Here is a 15,660-nt window from a genome sequence, read left to right on the forward strand (position 1 = left end):
ATTATGGAAATGGATGTTATGGTTAGTCTTAGCAGCTCTGAAGGAAGTAGACATAGCATTTTATGCAGTCCCAGCAGACAGGATGTGCACAGAAGAATTTTAATACATGTTCCTTTTTTAACCATATTTCAGCACTGCAGTAACTCCCTTACCACTTAAAACAATTGAATAATGCATTCACCGTGTTCCACTTTGACATACGAGTCGATCGCTGAGGAATATTGAAAGTCGAAGTTGCAATGAGATTTGCTTCTCTCTAATTGGTGTCAATACAGTACCTTGTCACTTTTTTTGTGTTACTATTAAGCATCTCTCTGAGTTCCCGTTTGATTAGGTTCTAACGCTCAGAGGTATGGGCTTCATACAATGAGTTAGATAGATGTGGGTATCGTCCAAGAAAAATGAACCATTTCAATGCCGTTTTAGATAGAGACTTCATAATTGCAGGTTTATGTAAAAGATTCATGCTAAATGTGTTGGTGACCTTGATACAGCTCTATTAGTTGATATCCTTAGTTCTATTACTGGTGTTATTCATTAAAAAAAAAATTAACCGTTTTACTTCCACATTGTTTTAACCTCTGGCCATATCAATGATGCAGATACCATTTGGTACACAGCTGTATTCTATGATTTCCTCAATAAGTTTCCACGGTAGTGGCCCGACGTCATGAACTAAGGTTATTTCCAAAGTGACGGTTTTAACACAAGTCGAAAAGTATATAATATATATATATATATATATATAATATATATATAATATATATATATATTATATATCATATTGTACATCATGTTTAGAAGCCATATGACCGGGATGCAAGACCCCTGACATTATGCCCTTAGGGATGCTTTATTTTTTGTTCACAAAGCCCCCCATATCTAGTTATAAACTAATCTTTAAGAGGAAAAAAAAACAAAAAAAACATTCATGTGTAAGGATTAACATCATCATAAAGCTTTATGTTTGGAATGACTGGCACAGAACCAGCTCTTGCAAGAATTTGGTTGCTGACATTTCTCTGAATTATATCTGCAGATATCGGTTTCACAACCTAAACTATTTATTGTCAGAGAACAAAATTCAGAGCATACTTATTGGAGCTATTAAGTATGTATGTTGCTTATACAAAAGCATTTGTAGACAGTATGTAAATTGCCCATATAATGATAGCATCACAATAATTACAATTTAAACACTAGTCACACAAATTCATGTACTTGATTTTACATATTTTTTATGTCCATAGTTTGATTTTAAAATATTAAGGTCAACACTGTTAAATGGTATCCCTTGCAGCTATTTCTGACTGAATTAGGAAGAAATGTAGGTCCTAGCAGTGGCAAATAAATACACACATCCTATGATGGAAAAACTGTACAAGCAAGACTCAGATTGCAGGGTCTTTAATTTATCATCTTTTACAAGGTTTCGATGGAAAAGCTCCCACATTAGGTCTTATGCGTTATAACAATGCTAATTACTTTGTCAGTTTCAATTGACATTCAGACTGTATATGACAATACCCTTTACTGTGATGTAATATAACTGGCCAATGAAATATATTTGTTCTTAAACTTTTAAAATCGTTCGGAATGTATTTCATACCTGTTCATTAATATATTATTATGTGTGTTCTCTGTATGAGTTTGTATAATTCTTTCTGTGTGGATCATTATTTACCAGGCTTGCTGTCAAAAGCAAATGAGATTACTAGAGGTGTGCCACTGTAAATCCAGCCCCCTCTGAGTAAACAAAGGGACAGCATTTACACGAGAAGCCGAGCCATCGGTTGCTGATAGATCCAACAGTAAGCACTAATGCTGGACTACCTTACCTAAGATAATATTAGGTAGTACTTAAAAAACTTAACACCTCTACTTACAAGGTGCAAACCATTGTAGAAGTGAGTGACTAAGAGCCGTATAAAAGCACATACCTGCAGAAACCTGTCATTGGCTTTAGGGTGGCTGCTGTGGTACACTTCCTGATGTGGCGAGACTTGGCTCCTGTTGAGAAGGGCAAGACGAAGACGACCCTGCATTTTCAATTCCAGGGTCGTTTTATTTGGGGTGCCAGATGACTCGGTGTTAAAGCTAAGCCTAATAGCTGAATTGAGGGATGAGTTATCTAGGGACTGCTATCCCTGCACCTTTGAAAATGCTGTGAAAATGCTGTGTTCTTTTCAGACCATAGAATACTGGAGGGATAGCCCAATCCACCTTTTCCAGAGTGCTAGGCAAATTTCTGGATGTCATGCTGAAAAAGGAAGACCAATACATATAATATCCTAAGGATAGCAACTGATGTTGGCTGAGACTTTTCCAAACAACTCTGTTTCGTGCTGTTACTTCAGCCGTAAGGACTCTCAGCCGTATTTTGATGGTCCACAAACGTCATACAGTGACTACTGCTGTCTGTATTCCTAACTCTGCAAGTGGCCGCTAAATAGACCAATGCGCTCATTGAGACCCTCATTATCATATTTGCAAATCATTATTTGTGTGTGTTGAGTCATTTCCATTGCTGTTAAGCTTGCATAGGGCGCAGTGCAAAATAATTGCCCGGCTGCAATGCAATTAGAAATATTTGCACTGCGCCTATACTTACATCACCCCCTTTATATACAGAACATTGTGGTATCGCATTCTTCTGTTAGTGATGTTAATTTCTCCTGTGGGTACTCAGTATTTGTAACATAGAGCCATATTCACAAACAATTGATTATAATGCTCACTTATACTTTCTCAGTGCGAAAAACTATTACATTGGCACGCTTAAACGAGCTGTGCTTTTTCTGAATATGGTCGTTTGAAATGTCTGTTTTTAATTTTTATATGCGTATATTATAAAACACCCATATGATGTATGTAGGCGTTGTTATTGTCGATCTGAAAATATATTGTTTGCGTTTTAAATAACTTTTTAAGCTGATAATTACAGTCAGTTCCACTACTGCAGCATTACAATTTCAAAAAGAGGAATCTCATATTGAGGGTTGTGTTTACCAAAATTCTTCGCACAACTTATAAGAGAGGATACATATATACTGCTTCCTCTGAAAAACAAAAAGGCATCTTTCTTTCACTATTTTTATATTGAAATACCGAAAATGATTATTGCAGAGAATGTTGTATGTTACCATTAAAACACAGGAAATCAAAGGGGTTGAATAGAATTACAAAGATACCTTAAAAGAAGACAGTCTTGTGATTTGTATTCTAGTTTACCTTAGTCATGCCTTAGCACCCTCTCATTTCTCCTACCCTCTCTCCCCCTCACAGATATAAGTAACATTTAATTCCAGAGTTCCTGATTCTGGCACCATGCCTTTCACCAGCTGTATGAAATGTAGTTTTACTGCTGTCTTTCTGCCAGCTGCTGCACTCAGTGAAAAAAAATAACAAAAATGAAAATCTTGCAACCCAACTCTTAAAAGCCCTTTTTCAGAAAGAATTCCAACCACAATACATAATTTGCCCAGAAATTAATTACCATGCTTGTTTTTTTAGTCTAACGTTAAAAAAAATGGAATAGAAATTGGCTTTGAATATTAGTTCTACTACTGAATAAAGAAAAAAAGAACAAAGCAGAGTAGGAATTTTGACATACTTGACAACATTTGTATTAAACATCCAAATTAATTCAAGAAAGAGAGGTCAAAAGGTAAAACCGGCTGTTAAATTGTTCCATATGAGACAGTCGTTAAATGCTAAGACAGCACCACCAAGAGGCTGCTACCCCTCACAGGTTTTCTAAAAATCACACTTGCATTTCGTTTTGTCAGATTTCACCAGATTAATTGTGAACAGGGTAAGTCTTTGTGTGCATTATTATGCTTTCATTATATAAACATTAACTGAAACATTACAGTGGGAATCAGGTATTTGGCAGCTGCATGCTATTTTGATTTGTCTACATAGAGAGAAAGGGGAGCATTTTCCAATTTTAGCAGCTGTAACATGTTTAAACTTTTTTGGTAATGGGATCTGAAGATGAATGTTCCCTGTGGGCTCTTGCTTAGCTTCATTACTGGCTCGCCTCCAGATTGTAGCCAGGATAGTTTTAATTCATACCTTTTTGCACAAAACCATGCCGGAGCAGGCTCATTTAAGGGAGTCTGGGCTTAATACCAGGGGACCAGGGATGGCTTTGTGATCACTACATTAAGCACAACAGAGAAATGCAGTGGAGTGGATGAGGACTTATTTCTGGCTCCAAATTGTAAAAAAATATTAAAGTTCAAAGTCACACTAATATTCTTAACACTGTTACATGAAATAAACATTATCATAACCTGTTAATGTGTTTTATAAGGCACAGACCCAGGATAGAATGTGTTTAGCTGCAGTGCAGCATCCATCTTATCTAACTGTACTGAAAATGTATTTTTGATTTATTTATCTATTTTACTATCTCTTGCCTGTAAGACCTGAGCCACCTGACAAGGCCATATTTGTTAGCCTTTAAAATAAATAAACAAACATTATTTTTTTCAGTAAACCCTGTCACAAATAAAAAATTTGTTGCTTGCAGTTATGCTACAAATACACCCTGGGGGAGATTCTGCAGTACTATTTAATTTAAGTATTCTGTGACACATTTAAGGGTTTTATTTTTAATATGGATTAATAATTACATTAGAATTATGTATTTATTATATTCATTTATTTATTTCTTTATGTGTATGACTTGCAGTCATTTCCTATAAAAAAGTTATTATTACTAAAAAAAAAAAAAAAAATCCCCTTTTTTCATGAGATCACATACTGAGCTACAACAGGCCTTTGTGATGTCATCACAGCCTCCACAGATAATAGCAGGGATGCTGTCTGTTTGTTCAGGCCTCAAGGTGGAAGGAAGCTTTATAGTCAAGGAGTGAAAACAAACTGGAGAGCCAACAAAGACTGGTTTCTGAGGAAGGAGAGCACAGATGGATAGCAAACAAACAGGCATAATATTAAATGTGATTGTGGTACATTAGTTTTCAATACTTCATTTGCATTTTTAATAAGGTTCAGTTTTTCATGCAAATGGTTTGACAATTATATTTTAGTCACATTTTTATGCCCTGACTCAATTCTGGTAAATGTGTTTTGACTATGCCTCGTGTAGCGGAGTTAATATTTATAATTCTCCATGCTTAACGTTATTCCTATAGTGACTCATTAATCACACAAAAGCACATTCTAATTCGAAAAGCTACTGGAGTCAAACTGTGATTACAGTGCACTGATATCACTTTCACTTAGGTAAATGGATATCATGTTGTCCTGTATATATACACAGGTATATATATATATATATATATATATATATATATATATATATATATATATATATATATATATTCAAAATGTGTTCATTTCCTGTTGTCCATGGGAATAAGGGTTTTGCTCTTATCAACAGTGTACACAGAGGTGATTTGAATGCAGTCTGTACAGGCTTCAATAGAACAGAGGGTTTATATCATCAACTGTGTTGCGACAGAAAAGACTTTTAATTAGGACCATGGGCTTTTTAGATACCCCCCATCTGTTCATTGTTCGGTGATGTGAAGAGTTTTTGTTTATGCCGTTGAAAACATACACCCTTGATGGCATTATAACAAACACTTTACTGTGATCTCCTTTCACTAGAGAATGCAGTATTCGTGTTCAGTTGGAGTGTATTGTGATTAATTTAAAGAACAGGCTAATATGTGCTACATGAATTCATCAGATTGTTATTGAACTCTGGTTCAGGGAAGGGGAGCCATTGAAGTAAACCAGATATGATTTAATAGTCTCAAATTATGTGTAGAATTAGGGGGATGGGAAAAGGTGCTTTTAGTTTTTGGCGTAGACAATAAGGGGGCTATGATGTCTTGTCTGGAAAATAAAATTATGACATTATCTACTAGTCTGTGTGGTAATGTTAAGGTCAAGCTTAAAGGTGCAGGATCCTGTTTTACAAATCATTTTTAACAAGTTCTGAGAAGGTTCTTGTAAAATGTTATCACTGTTTGTGAAGGAATTAAAAGTGTAGTCCTTTATTATTTCTGTGTGTTTTCTAGTACATAACATTTGAAAGGTATTGTTTACAAGTACCTGTTGCTGGAGGTACAATAGTAGCTGAAAAATGAGTATATGGCTCGCAAAGCAATGAATCAACTACTACCTGTGGTGGAGAGAAAAACAAACTGAACTGCCAACAAGGTCTGCTTTCTGATAAAGTAGAACAACCGAAGAGTGTAATTAAAAGAAAGCAAGGATTTCTGTTTGAGAACATGATTTAAATGGATCTGTCTTGCATTAACCCAACTCTGTCTTTCAGTGTGTCCAGCTGTTTCACCTGGTGCTTTCTGTCTCCTTCCAGACTCATCCTGCCGTATGAAAGATATGTCACTGGGGAGGAGGATAAGCCCCTGCCAGCTGTGAAACCCCGAAAACCGGAGAGCGGGCCCCAGGAGGGGGGGAGCAAAGCAAAATTGGCTGCGCCAAAGCGCATGAAATCTGAACAAAGCCAAAAACCAAATAAGGAAAAAGACATTTTGCCAAAAGCCATGGAAACCTCTGCGGTAAGCTACTGATGCTTTCATTTACGGGGGGGGGGCGGGGGGGGTGAACCAAAAATAAGTTATAAACCCCGAAAAGTGGTAGCATGGGAAAATGCTGGCAAGCACAAAAAATGACAGATACGCCTGTTACAGCACCCTGGAAACCATGGTACATGCATAATAAAAGTAATCTGTACTGCAAAATTACATGCAGAATGACTGTGGTCAACTTGTATAAGGGACTTGTTAAAACACTGTGAAAAGGGTGTAGGGCCCCCAAGAGCAGCCAGGATTGATTTGCTGAGACTGTAACAGGGTTAAATTGGAATGAAATTAAATTGTGAAAGTTACTCAATGATTACTACCTCTGATTCCTTCAGGGGAGTTGGGGCTGGAAAAATGCAGCAGCATCTGTTCCCCAGAATGGCCTACAGACTAGACGAAACACAAATGCCTACCAACTGAGCATCCACTACCTTCCCTTAAGTCCTGGAACGGACTTGAATATCTGTGTATTACAGGATGCATGTCAAGGATGCTGTTTGTGTAGCAAATCAATCAGTCATGTGAGGGACCACTCATTCACATTGTTTCTTGTGGACTTCATCCTTTGGAAACAGTGCTGGCAGGAACAGCTGTTTTTTAAATTCATTATTTTACCCTGATGGAAATATATAAAAAGCATAGTGCTGTAAATTAAACAAAGCATAATGTTTAATGACTGTTGCAGCTATTCCAAACATTAGCACTTTGAAAGCTAAAGAAAAACATGTTTTGTTGCTTTGGTTGAATTATGGGTGGTGCCATTAAGTTTCCTTAAAACTTGAGAAAATATGATGCCCGATTTATTATTATCAACAATATTTATTCTTGTGCGAGCAGGACAAGCTTGTGGTCTCTGTGGAAGTGCTTTATATCAAATCTGATCAGCTTTTATGTGGAAAGCGAAGTGATGCCATATGTTGGCCTTACATAAACCGCATGCGCTATTTTTATCCCCAAAATCCATGGTGATTTGCAAATGTCTTTCCATTTCGAGTCAAGTACAAATAGAGAAAAAAAAGAAAAGAACACATGCTGTAAACCGCAACAGAATTACTTTCATTGCACAAGATTACATAAAACACAAAGAAATAAAAAAAAAATCCTTAAAATAAATGTATTTTAACTTCAGACACTTCTCTGAGTGGCCTGTTTTCTATAACCATTGATACCCTGGCGACCTCCTAATGCAGTACCAAAGTGTATATCGCTGTATCTGTAAAATGAATGAGAAGAATCAAGTAGATCTAAAACCAGACTTTTCTCCTGAGGCTATCGCCCCATAAACCAGCAGGTGTCTAGAACCCCAAGTAATTTGACCACAAGCACAACAATATTACGCTTCATCAGTTTGTTTATGAGTTTCCAGAAAAGGAGAATGAGAAGTGGGGTTCTCAGACATTACAGGCTTAAACTGAGGACCCCCACCAATGGAAAAGGGACATTGTGTTCCTTACAATGCCTCCTTTTAATGTATAATGGCACGTACTGTGAACGACATTATAAATGTACCACAGATGGTAAAGTTTTATAATAGTCATGTCAACTAATTAACCCCCCTGGCCTTGTCAGGTATCAGGCCAGCTTGGGAGAAACTATTTCTGTATGTGCTGCAGTAGTCGCCCAATAGTCCCCCGGGCCACAGTTTGGGAACCCCTAGTATAGATAATGCTAAAAAGTTTGTGGTATTGAAACAAAAACAACCTAAATAGTTTTTGTGTTCATCTTCTTGTATGTTTCTTTAATTAAGCCCCTTGAGAGCATTGATAATACTTTGTAAAATAACAATAATAATAGTATTTGAAACAAAGAACTCTCCATGCAGGCAAGATAAATGAATATTCTAAAATATTGCAGTGGGCACAAAAAACAGTGAAAAGTTTCAATCTTCTAAATATTACTTAGCAATTGCAGTTATGAAACTTGTTTGAATGTAGTTGCTGAAATCACTAGGTCACTGTAAGGTTCACATCTTAAAATGAGGGAACTAAAGAAAAACCCACAAAAGTATTACTGTAGCTCATGAATGCTTTTGTCTTTCTGAGAAACTGGAGCATATGACGCACATAGTGACTTTTCTGCAAAGAAATGATACTTTTGAGGTCGTTTTACATTTTAACCTGTTGTGAGGCTGAACCCTCGCCCCACCCCCTCGTTCACATTGTGAACAGATTGAACGCACTCAGAGGTCCAGCTGATCCTCTTGAAAGACTGATAGTCTTGATAGTTCAGTCGCCAGACAATGATGTTGTCTTTGAGACAGTACCTCAGCATGTTGCGTTAGAATGACAACGGACTTGAAAAGGACTGTCAGTCAGCACTGGCATGGGTGGAATTCTGTAGTGATCTCTGAGGTCGGAGTTCATTGTCAGCATAATGGCATGGATAGCGTGAATTGTGAATGCAAGCCCTATTACTATAGAACTGCACACAAAAACCATATGCTTTAATTATCACACTTACATGTGAAAAATAAAGATATATATTTTTGTAATTCTTACCCCCACAGTAAATGCTAAGATTTATTTTTACTGCTTTTTTTCTAAAAAAAAAAAAAAAAAGTTTTAAAAGAGGACAGATTTAAGCAAATTAAAACCTGATACCCAGCCTCACTTCTCAGTATGACTTATTGTTAATAATAATAATAATAATAATAATAATAATAATAATATAATAATAATAATAATAAATGTTATGTTACTGTTTTTTTTTTGTTTTTGTTACATACAAATTAGCTCAGTGTTTACATTTAAGATATCAACAACATGGCTTTAATTTAATGCAGCAGTATTCAATTTATACAAAGGATATTTCAGAGAACCAACAGATGTCTATCACATTAAATGCATTTCAAGGGCTTTATATGCTTGCCTTCACTTAAAAAAAAAAAAAAAAAAAAAAAAAGATAAAGGGACTTAAAGCCTGGTCTGTTGAACAAATTTGTGTCTTTCACAACAATACAAGAAACCAGTTTGGCAAGAACTTACACAAGCAGGTCATTCATCTGAGGCGTTCTTTTAGAATGAGTTGAATTTAAACACACAAAACATACATTGTTTTTTTTTTATTATTGAACTTTCATAGTGCACCAAATAGTCATCTGTCAAGCATTGTTTTATTATGTTATAGCTAGATTTATGACAGTGATTACTTTGATGTTTGCTGTTTTCAAGTAATTTTCCCATTTTGTTTCTCATTAAATGAAAGCACTCTTCTGTGTTCAGTTTTAGTTAAACACATCCATCTTAAGCAATTGGTATTGATAGGGAATTTACTTTAAACAACAAGATCAATTGTTTGCATTTGTATGAAAATTGCTCTGTTAAACAAGGCTGTACTCAGTAATTAACAATGGTAATTACTTCTTCAGGGGGCTGACGTTACAGTGGAGTGCCCGGCAGTGGCAGAACAGAAACCAGCAGTCCAGCAGCAACAGAACAGCGTGGTACAGGAGGAGGGGGTGAAGGAAGAGGAGGAAGAAGAAGAGGAGGAGGAGGAGGAGGAGGAGGAGGAGGAGGAGGAGGAAGAAGAAGAGGAAACAAAGTTTACTGAAAAAAACGAGATCATGGACAATTACACCAGTAAGAATGCAATCAAAGTGGAGATTCAACCCCTTGTTACACTTCCAAGCTCATCGTTGACGTCGGCTGAGAACAGCCCCTCAGAAAGAACCACTAGCAGCACACCACTCCAGACAGAAACTGAGACCCTCGCTAACACTAAACCAGAGCAACAGATGCACTGCCTCTTGGACAAATTATGCAACGAACTGCAGGAAAAAGCAGCCAGTGCACTGCCTTCGACTTCTCCGCAGCTGTTAAGTCACAGCAACCTGCAGGACCAAACACAGAATCTGGACCCTTCCGAAACTCCAGACCACCAGGACAAGACCATGTATGCTTTGAAACAGCCCGCCAGAGTCCACACAATCGCAGAAACCTCAACTGAAAAAAAAGAGGTGGCCAGTAAGGATGAGGCTTGTTTAAGCTACTCACCAGTCTTGTACCCCAGGGGCAACCCTGGCATTATGTCTCCATTGGCCAAGAAGAAGATGCTGTCTCAGGTCAGCAGTACAAACTTGCCAAACAATTATTCACTCGGTCCTCCCCCACCTTTGGTAAATAAGAAAGCCTTCAACGTTGATGAGTCAGCTGGATCGCAAGGTTCACAGGTTTCCAACTCGGAGATTGGTATGATCAATAGACCATCCGTAATCCAACATGCGCAGAGCTTTAAAATACAAATTCCAGATGAAAGGAGGCCCTTAAGGGAAGTCATCGAGCATGACTTGTCTGGTAAGCCTGATTCGTCTGTTCCCATCGCGAACCACCAATTTGGTTCTCCTGGAAAGACCTACAGTCTGAGACCCGACATCCACGACAGCAAGGAAAAAAACACAGTGAAAAAGGCAGTACACCCTTCCCAGGTACCCAGCTTCCTTGCAGAGTTCTATTCCTCACACCACCTGCACAACCTTTACAGGCAAACCGAGCACCATCTTAACAGAGAACAGTTGTCCAAATACCTAGGAAGAGAGATGCAGTTCAAGAGAGATTACGAAAAGACGCCGGCTTTAGCTCTAAAGAAACACCCAGATAAGACTGGTTTAAGTTATTCTTCCCCTACAAATCAAAAAGAAAGGATGTCTCCAGCTAAATTGTCTTTAGACGACCAACCCACAGACTTAAGTCTACCCAAACCCTCTGCTCACAAACAGCTTTCATCCAAGCCATTGGCATCCAGAATCTGTCACTCTGACATGCACCAGGACAGTAAAACCACACCACTTTTTCAAATCAACAGCAGCCAGGCCTCCAGCCTCAACTGCAACCCTAAGGCATGCCGTGTTCCTCCAATGACCATGTTGACTCCCAAGAAACCCACCGAACCGCTTCACAGAGCGCCGTGGAAACCCCACAAAGCACAGGAAGACGACATCCCAACGCGGAAGATGGAAGAAATAGTCCGGCCAATTTTGAGCACCAAAAGCAGCCCGCAGAACATTGGAGCTGCTCGACCTCTGAAAAGAAACCTGCAGGATCTGGGGAGCGGTCCTCCAGAGAAAAAGATCAAGGCTGTAACTCCGATGCATTCGGTTAAAGAGACCGCGGGGAAAGCAAAAACGCCCAGCCTTGCAGATTCTGAAGGAAGCAAATCTTTGGAATCTCTGCATGCTGTGCATGCTAGCCACCTTTACGATAGCCATAAGTACTCCCTGCCTACCCCTATCTTTCCAGGATTGTACCCTGGAGCCTTTGTATCTCAGGTTCAGGACATGTGCGACAGCCTGGGCTCCCATATCCCAGCGGGTTACGCTCATCCTCTGCAGTACTTGAAAAACCAGGCTGTGATCTCGCCACTGATGCCGCCACTGGCCGTCCATTCCTTCATGATGCAAAGACAACTGCTTGCCTCTTCCGCTCACCCACCGCAGCTCTACAGGCACCCCATGGGAGCCTCTTACGGGAACTTCTTGCACCACATGTACCCTTTAACCGCGTTGAACGTGCAGTCCGCTTTCAATCCCGCGCAGATGTCTTCTGTGCATCCCAGTACGAAACTTTAATCTGGAATTGAAGACCGTGTAAGACATTAGCGTATAGCCTGACATTCCATATGGCAAAGTAATTAAAAACAATTCCACCTGAACGAATGGTAATTTTTGTATTTCGCATGTCTGTGTTATCATATATATGGATAGCAGAATACGATGCTCTTGAATCTGAAACGACATCCGTTTTTTCTCCAGATTTTGCCACTTTATACAAAAATGATAATTTGCACATTACTTTGACTGTGGGACGATTGGTGGATTCATTCATGTTCATTCCTGCTACTTTGGATTTGCTGTCTAGGTTTTAGATGTTTAAAAAGAGGTGAAATGAGCAATAATGTAGTCGAGTTTTCAGACAGGATGGCAGGCAATTACTAAAATAATTATGGCTGGTTATCCAAAGGACAGTTTTAAGATAAATACAAGTTGTATGGCAAATCAATGCAATGTACAGTGCAGTTTCTGGATTTACTTAATCTTACAACACTATGAAAAATTACAGAAGTTAACACTGTTAAGGTGGCCGTACATATTTGAATCAAGGTTTACTGTCAGAAGAGTTTCTCTATATTATTTAATATTATTCTGTATTGTGCATTTTTTTTGGGGGGGGGGGGGGGGGGGGCTAATTGTAGCACTGTATTTTGTTAGTTCACTTCATGTATGTACATTTATAAACAATGAGATCCCCATTATACAACCACCCTTGTAAATGAATGAATACTGTTAATCACAATGAACAGTATATTTAATATAAGTTCATGTGCACACAAGTAAAGCTGTTTGCTTGCATATGTTTTACATTTCCAGACTGCATCAGTGTAAAATATTCTATTGTGAAGATCACATTCACATTTCAGGATATACAATCTTACTGCAAGTTACACTTCTATTACTTATATTAAATGCAGATATCATAAGGTATACCTATGTATTTTAATAGAATTATTCAAATCATTGTATCTTCGATTCACTGGCTACTGTAATTCTTAACTGCTTGAAGGTCCAGGTTGGTATTAGTCATGTGTATGGTTCCATGCTCAAAGCAGTGCAATAATGAGACTATTAGTAAATTAGTTGTTTTAAGATTAGTCTTTATTAGCTGTGCAATTTTTCTACCATCCTCTTAGTGTGCTTTCAGAGTTTTACATGGCAGCAAACATCATCACTTAGTAATGCATTCAAATGGAAAAGTGTGCTAAGAAGAATCTTGCATATGTCAAAGGCCATTTTAGGGTTGTCTAGAGAATCTGAAGCAGTTTCATATGGAAAAAAGTGACTTGATGACAGCAATCAATGAAAAGAATGAAAGATGCATGATGTCATTTGGAAAATTGATGTAAGTAATTCAAATCAATACAGGCATAAGTAATTATTTTCCACAGGTGTTTTACAATAAAAAATAAAATCAACATAAGAGGAAATCCTATGTTGTCAGCCATATAATGAGTTTGAAAAATGGTAGGGTTAGTGACTTTCTGTTAGTTGAAATACATGTAATAGCTCCAGATGTTTGGAGTAACACTCCAGGTTGCTATGTAACTTTTTTAAAGATATAAATCAGCATTATGAGGCTGTGACTTGTCCACTTTGCACTGCTTTAGCTTTGGGTGCCCATGACTTTTAACAAGATAGTGTAACTTTGAGGTGGTGACAATGCAGTTCTAATTGTATTTAATAATGAAAGATAAATATCAGAAGAACTGTGTGCGGTACATTTCTGCTGTGTAATTATTTGTGCCTTTATATTTTTGCTAAGTAAGAACACTTGCATTTACATAATTAATTTGAGACTCTTTGTTTTCTTAGTTAAGTAAATTAAAAAATAATAATAGTGAAATAAATAAAACCAATATGTGTCAAGCACTAAATCTTTTAAAAATTTAACGTAATACTAAGAGACTAATTTGACAGATGAGTTTTTTGTAGTATTACTACATATTTGATCAGGTTTAGAATAATTAATTATTTAAAAAAGAAGTCACTTTGAGAGTCTTGATGAGAGATTAATAAAATAATAATTAAGAGTGTTGGAGCAAGACTGGAGTCTCACACTGTGCTTTCATAAAGAACAATTCATTCCTGCTCCAGCATTGTCCTAGAGCACACATTTTAAAAAAAAAGCCTAGTCCAGGTCATGATTGTAATGAGCGTTGGGAATTTAGTGAGGCCGTGTGATTAGAATGTTTGACATGCACACTTAAAAAGTCCCTTTCAGTGTAAATGTATCGCATAGAACATGCTGGTTTAAATTGTAAAAGCCATGTTGGTAGGCTCTTGAAAAAAAAACTAAACAAAACAAAAAAAAAAAAACCCCGCTGTGTATAAATACTGTGTATCGTTGCTGTCTTTTTTGTAAATAATGTGAGATTTTAGCCTTTGTTGTGGTCTGTAAGGTGATAATGTGTATATAGTTAAGTATAGCTGGTAACACTATATAGTTATTTCCTGTTTTTTAAGGTTATTGAGTAACCTTCATATTAGATCCAACACTACAGTTAAGAACACTGAGCCAACTATAAACACTCAGTTTTTTTGTATGTTTTTTTTTTTTTTCTCGAATTGTACTTCTTGAAATGCTTTTGATACTATGTGCCATTAGTTTTCCAATCACATAACAGGCAACAAATATTTTGTACTTCTATGATCCACTGTATATTTAATTAAAAATATTTTACTACCTACTTCAATGTGTTTTCACTCAGCAGTGGTATTCTGCCACATTGGACTTGAGCTTAATTACTGTTTATTAGATCTTTTTTTTTCTAAAACAGAAAAGCCATTCTTAATTAGGACCATGTTTCATTTCATGCTGATAGCACAGCAGTGAATGTTGTCCCCCATGTATATGACTGTAACCACTCTAGCATTTCTGAGTAATAAATAATAGGCTTTTTATAGACTCACTACCTACGGGAAACACACATTTTGACTGGAGCTCGCAACCTTAGTTAATCATGCCCCCTAGTGTTCACACCTAATCTTGCATCTTCACTGTACCAGTTCTGCACTAACAGAAAACATGATCACCATTTAAAAGAAAACGATCAATTGTATTTTACCTCATTGAAAAGGAAATCATGTTAATGCTATGAAAGTGGTTCTATAGATATAAAATATGTTTTTCTTGCATAAAAATGTATAGTATCGTAACACAGAGCCTGTGTATTGTGACAGGTGACCAAAATCACTATATCGTTTTGTCATGGATGGACAATTCTCATGCAAGGTCAATAGAACTAGCCTGGCTTCATTCGACACAGCCTGACAAATTCTGATAATAAGTAAGTCTGTAAATGAGAACCTGTCTCTTACATGGCACTCTGTTTCTTGAATGTTGGATAGTTAGCAGGAATATATGTCCTTCATATCTCAAATCAGTCCATCGTTAATGAACATTAATCTTAGTTATACGAAGTAGCCCCATTAGAATCATCATGTGCATTGTAATGCATTTCATATTGAGACCTGTATATTGTGATATTGTGGCTCCTGAGGATCTTTCAGCCAATCAGAGTGCCAGAA

The 15,660-nt window shown here is 37.3% G+C and overlaps 1 protein-coding gene across 2 annotated transcripts in view; it reads left to right on the forward strand.

The window, feature by feature from the left end:
• Positions 1 to 12,740, forward strand: part of LOC121321873 (AT-rich interactive domain-containing protein 5B-like) — a 75,513-nt gene extending 62,773 nt beyond the window's left edge. For both annotated transcript variants that reach the window (XM_041261183.1, XM_041261184.1), the window contains 2 exons: positions 6,359 to 6,560; positions 9,952 to 12,740. In XM_041261183.1, coding sequence (XP_041117117.1) covers positions 6,359 to 6,560; positions 9,952 to 12,147 — 2,398 coding nt within the window. In that variant the 3' untranslated portion in view covers positions 12,148 to 12,740. The remainder of the gene's footprint in view (positions 1 to 6,358; positions 6,561 to 9,951) is intronic.
• The last annotated feature ends 2,920 nt before the right edge of the window (positions 12,741 to 15,660 follow it).

This window comes from Polyodon spathula, chromosome 10, assembly GCF_017654505.1.
Source record: "Polyodon spathula isolate WHYD16114869_AA chromosome 10, ASM1765450v1, whole genome shotgun sequence".
Lineage (NCBI taxonomy): Eukaryota > Metazoa > Chordata > Actinopteri > Acipenseriformes > Polyodontidae > Polyodon > Polyodon spathula.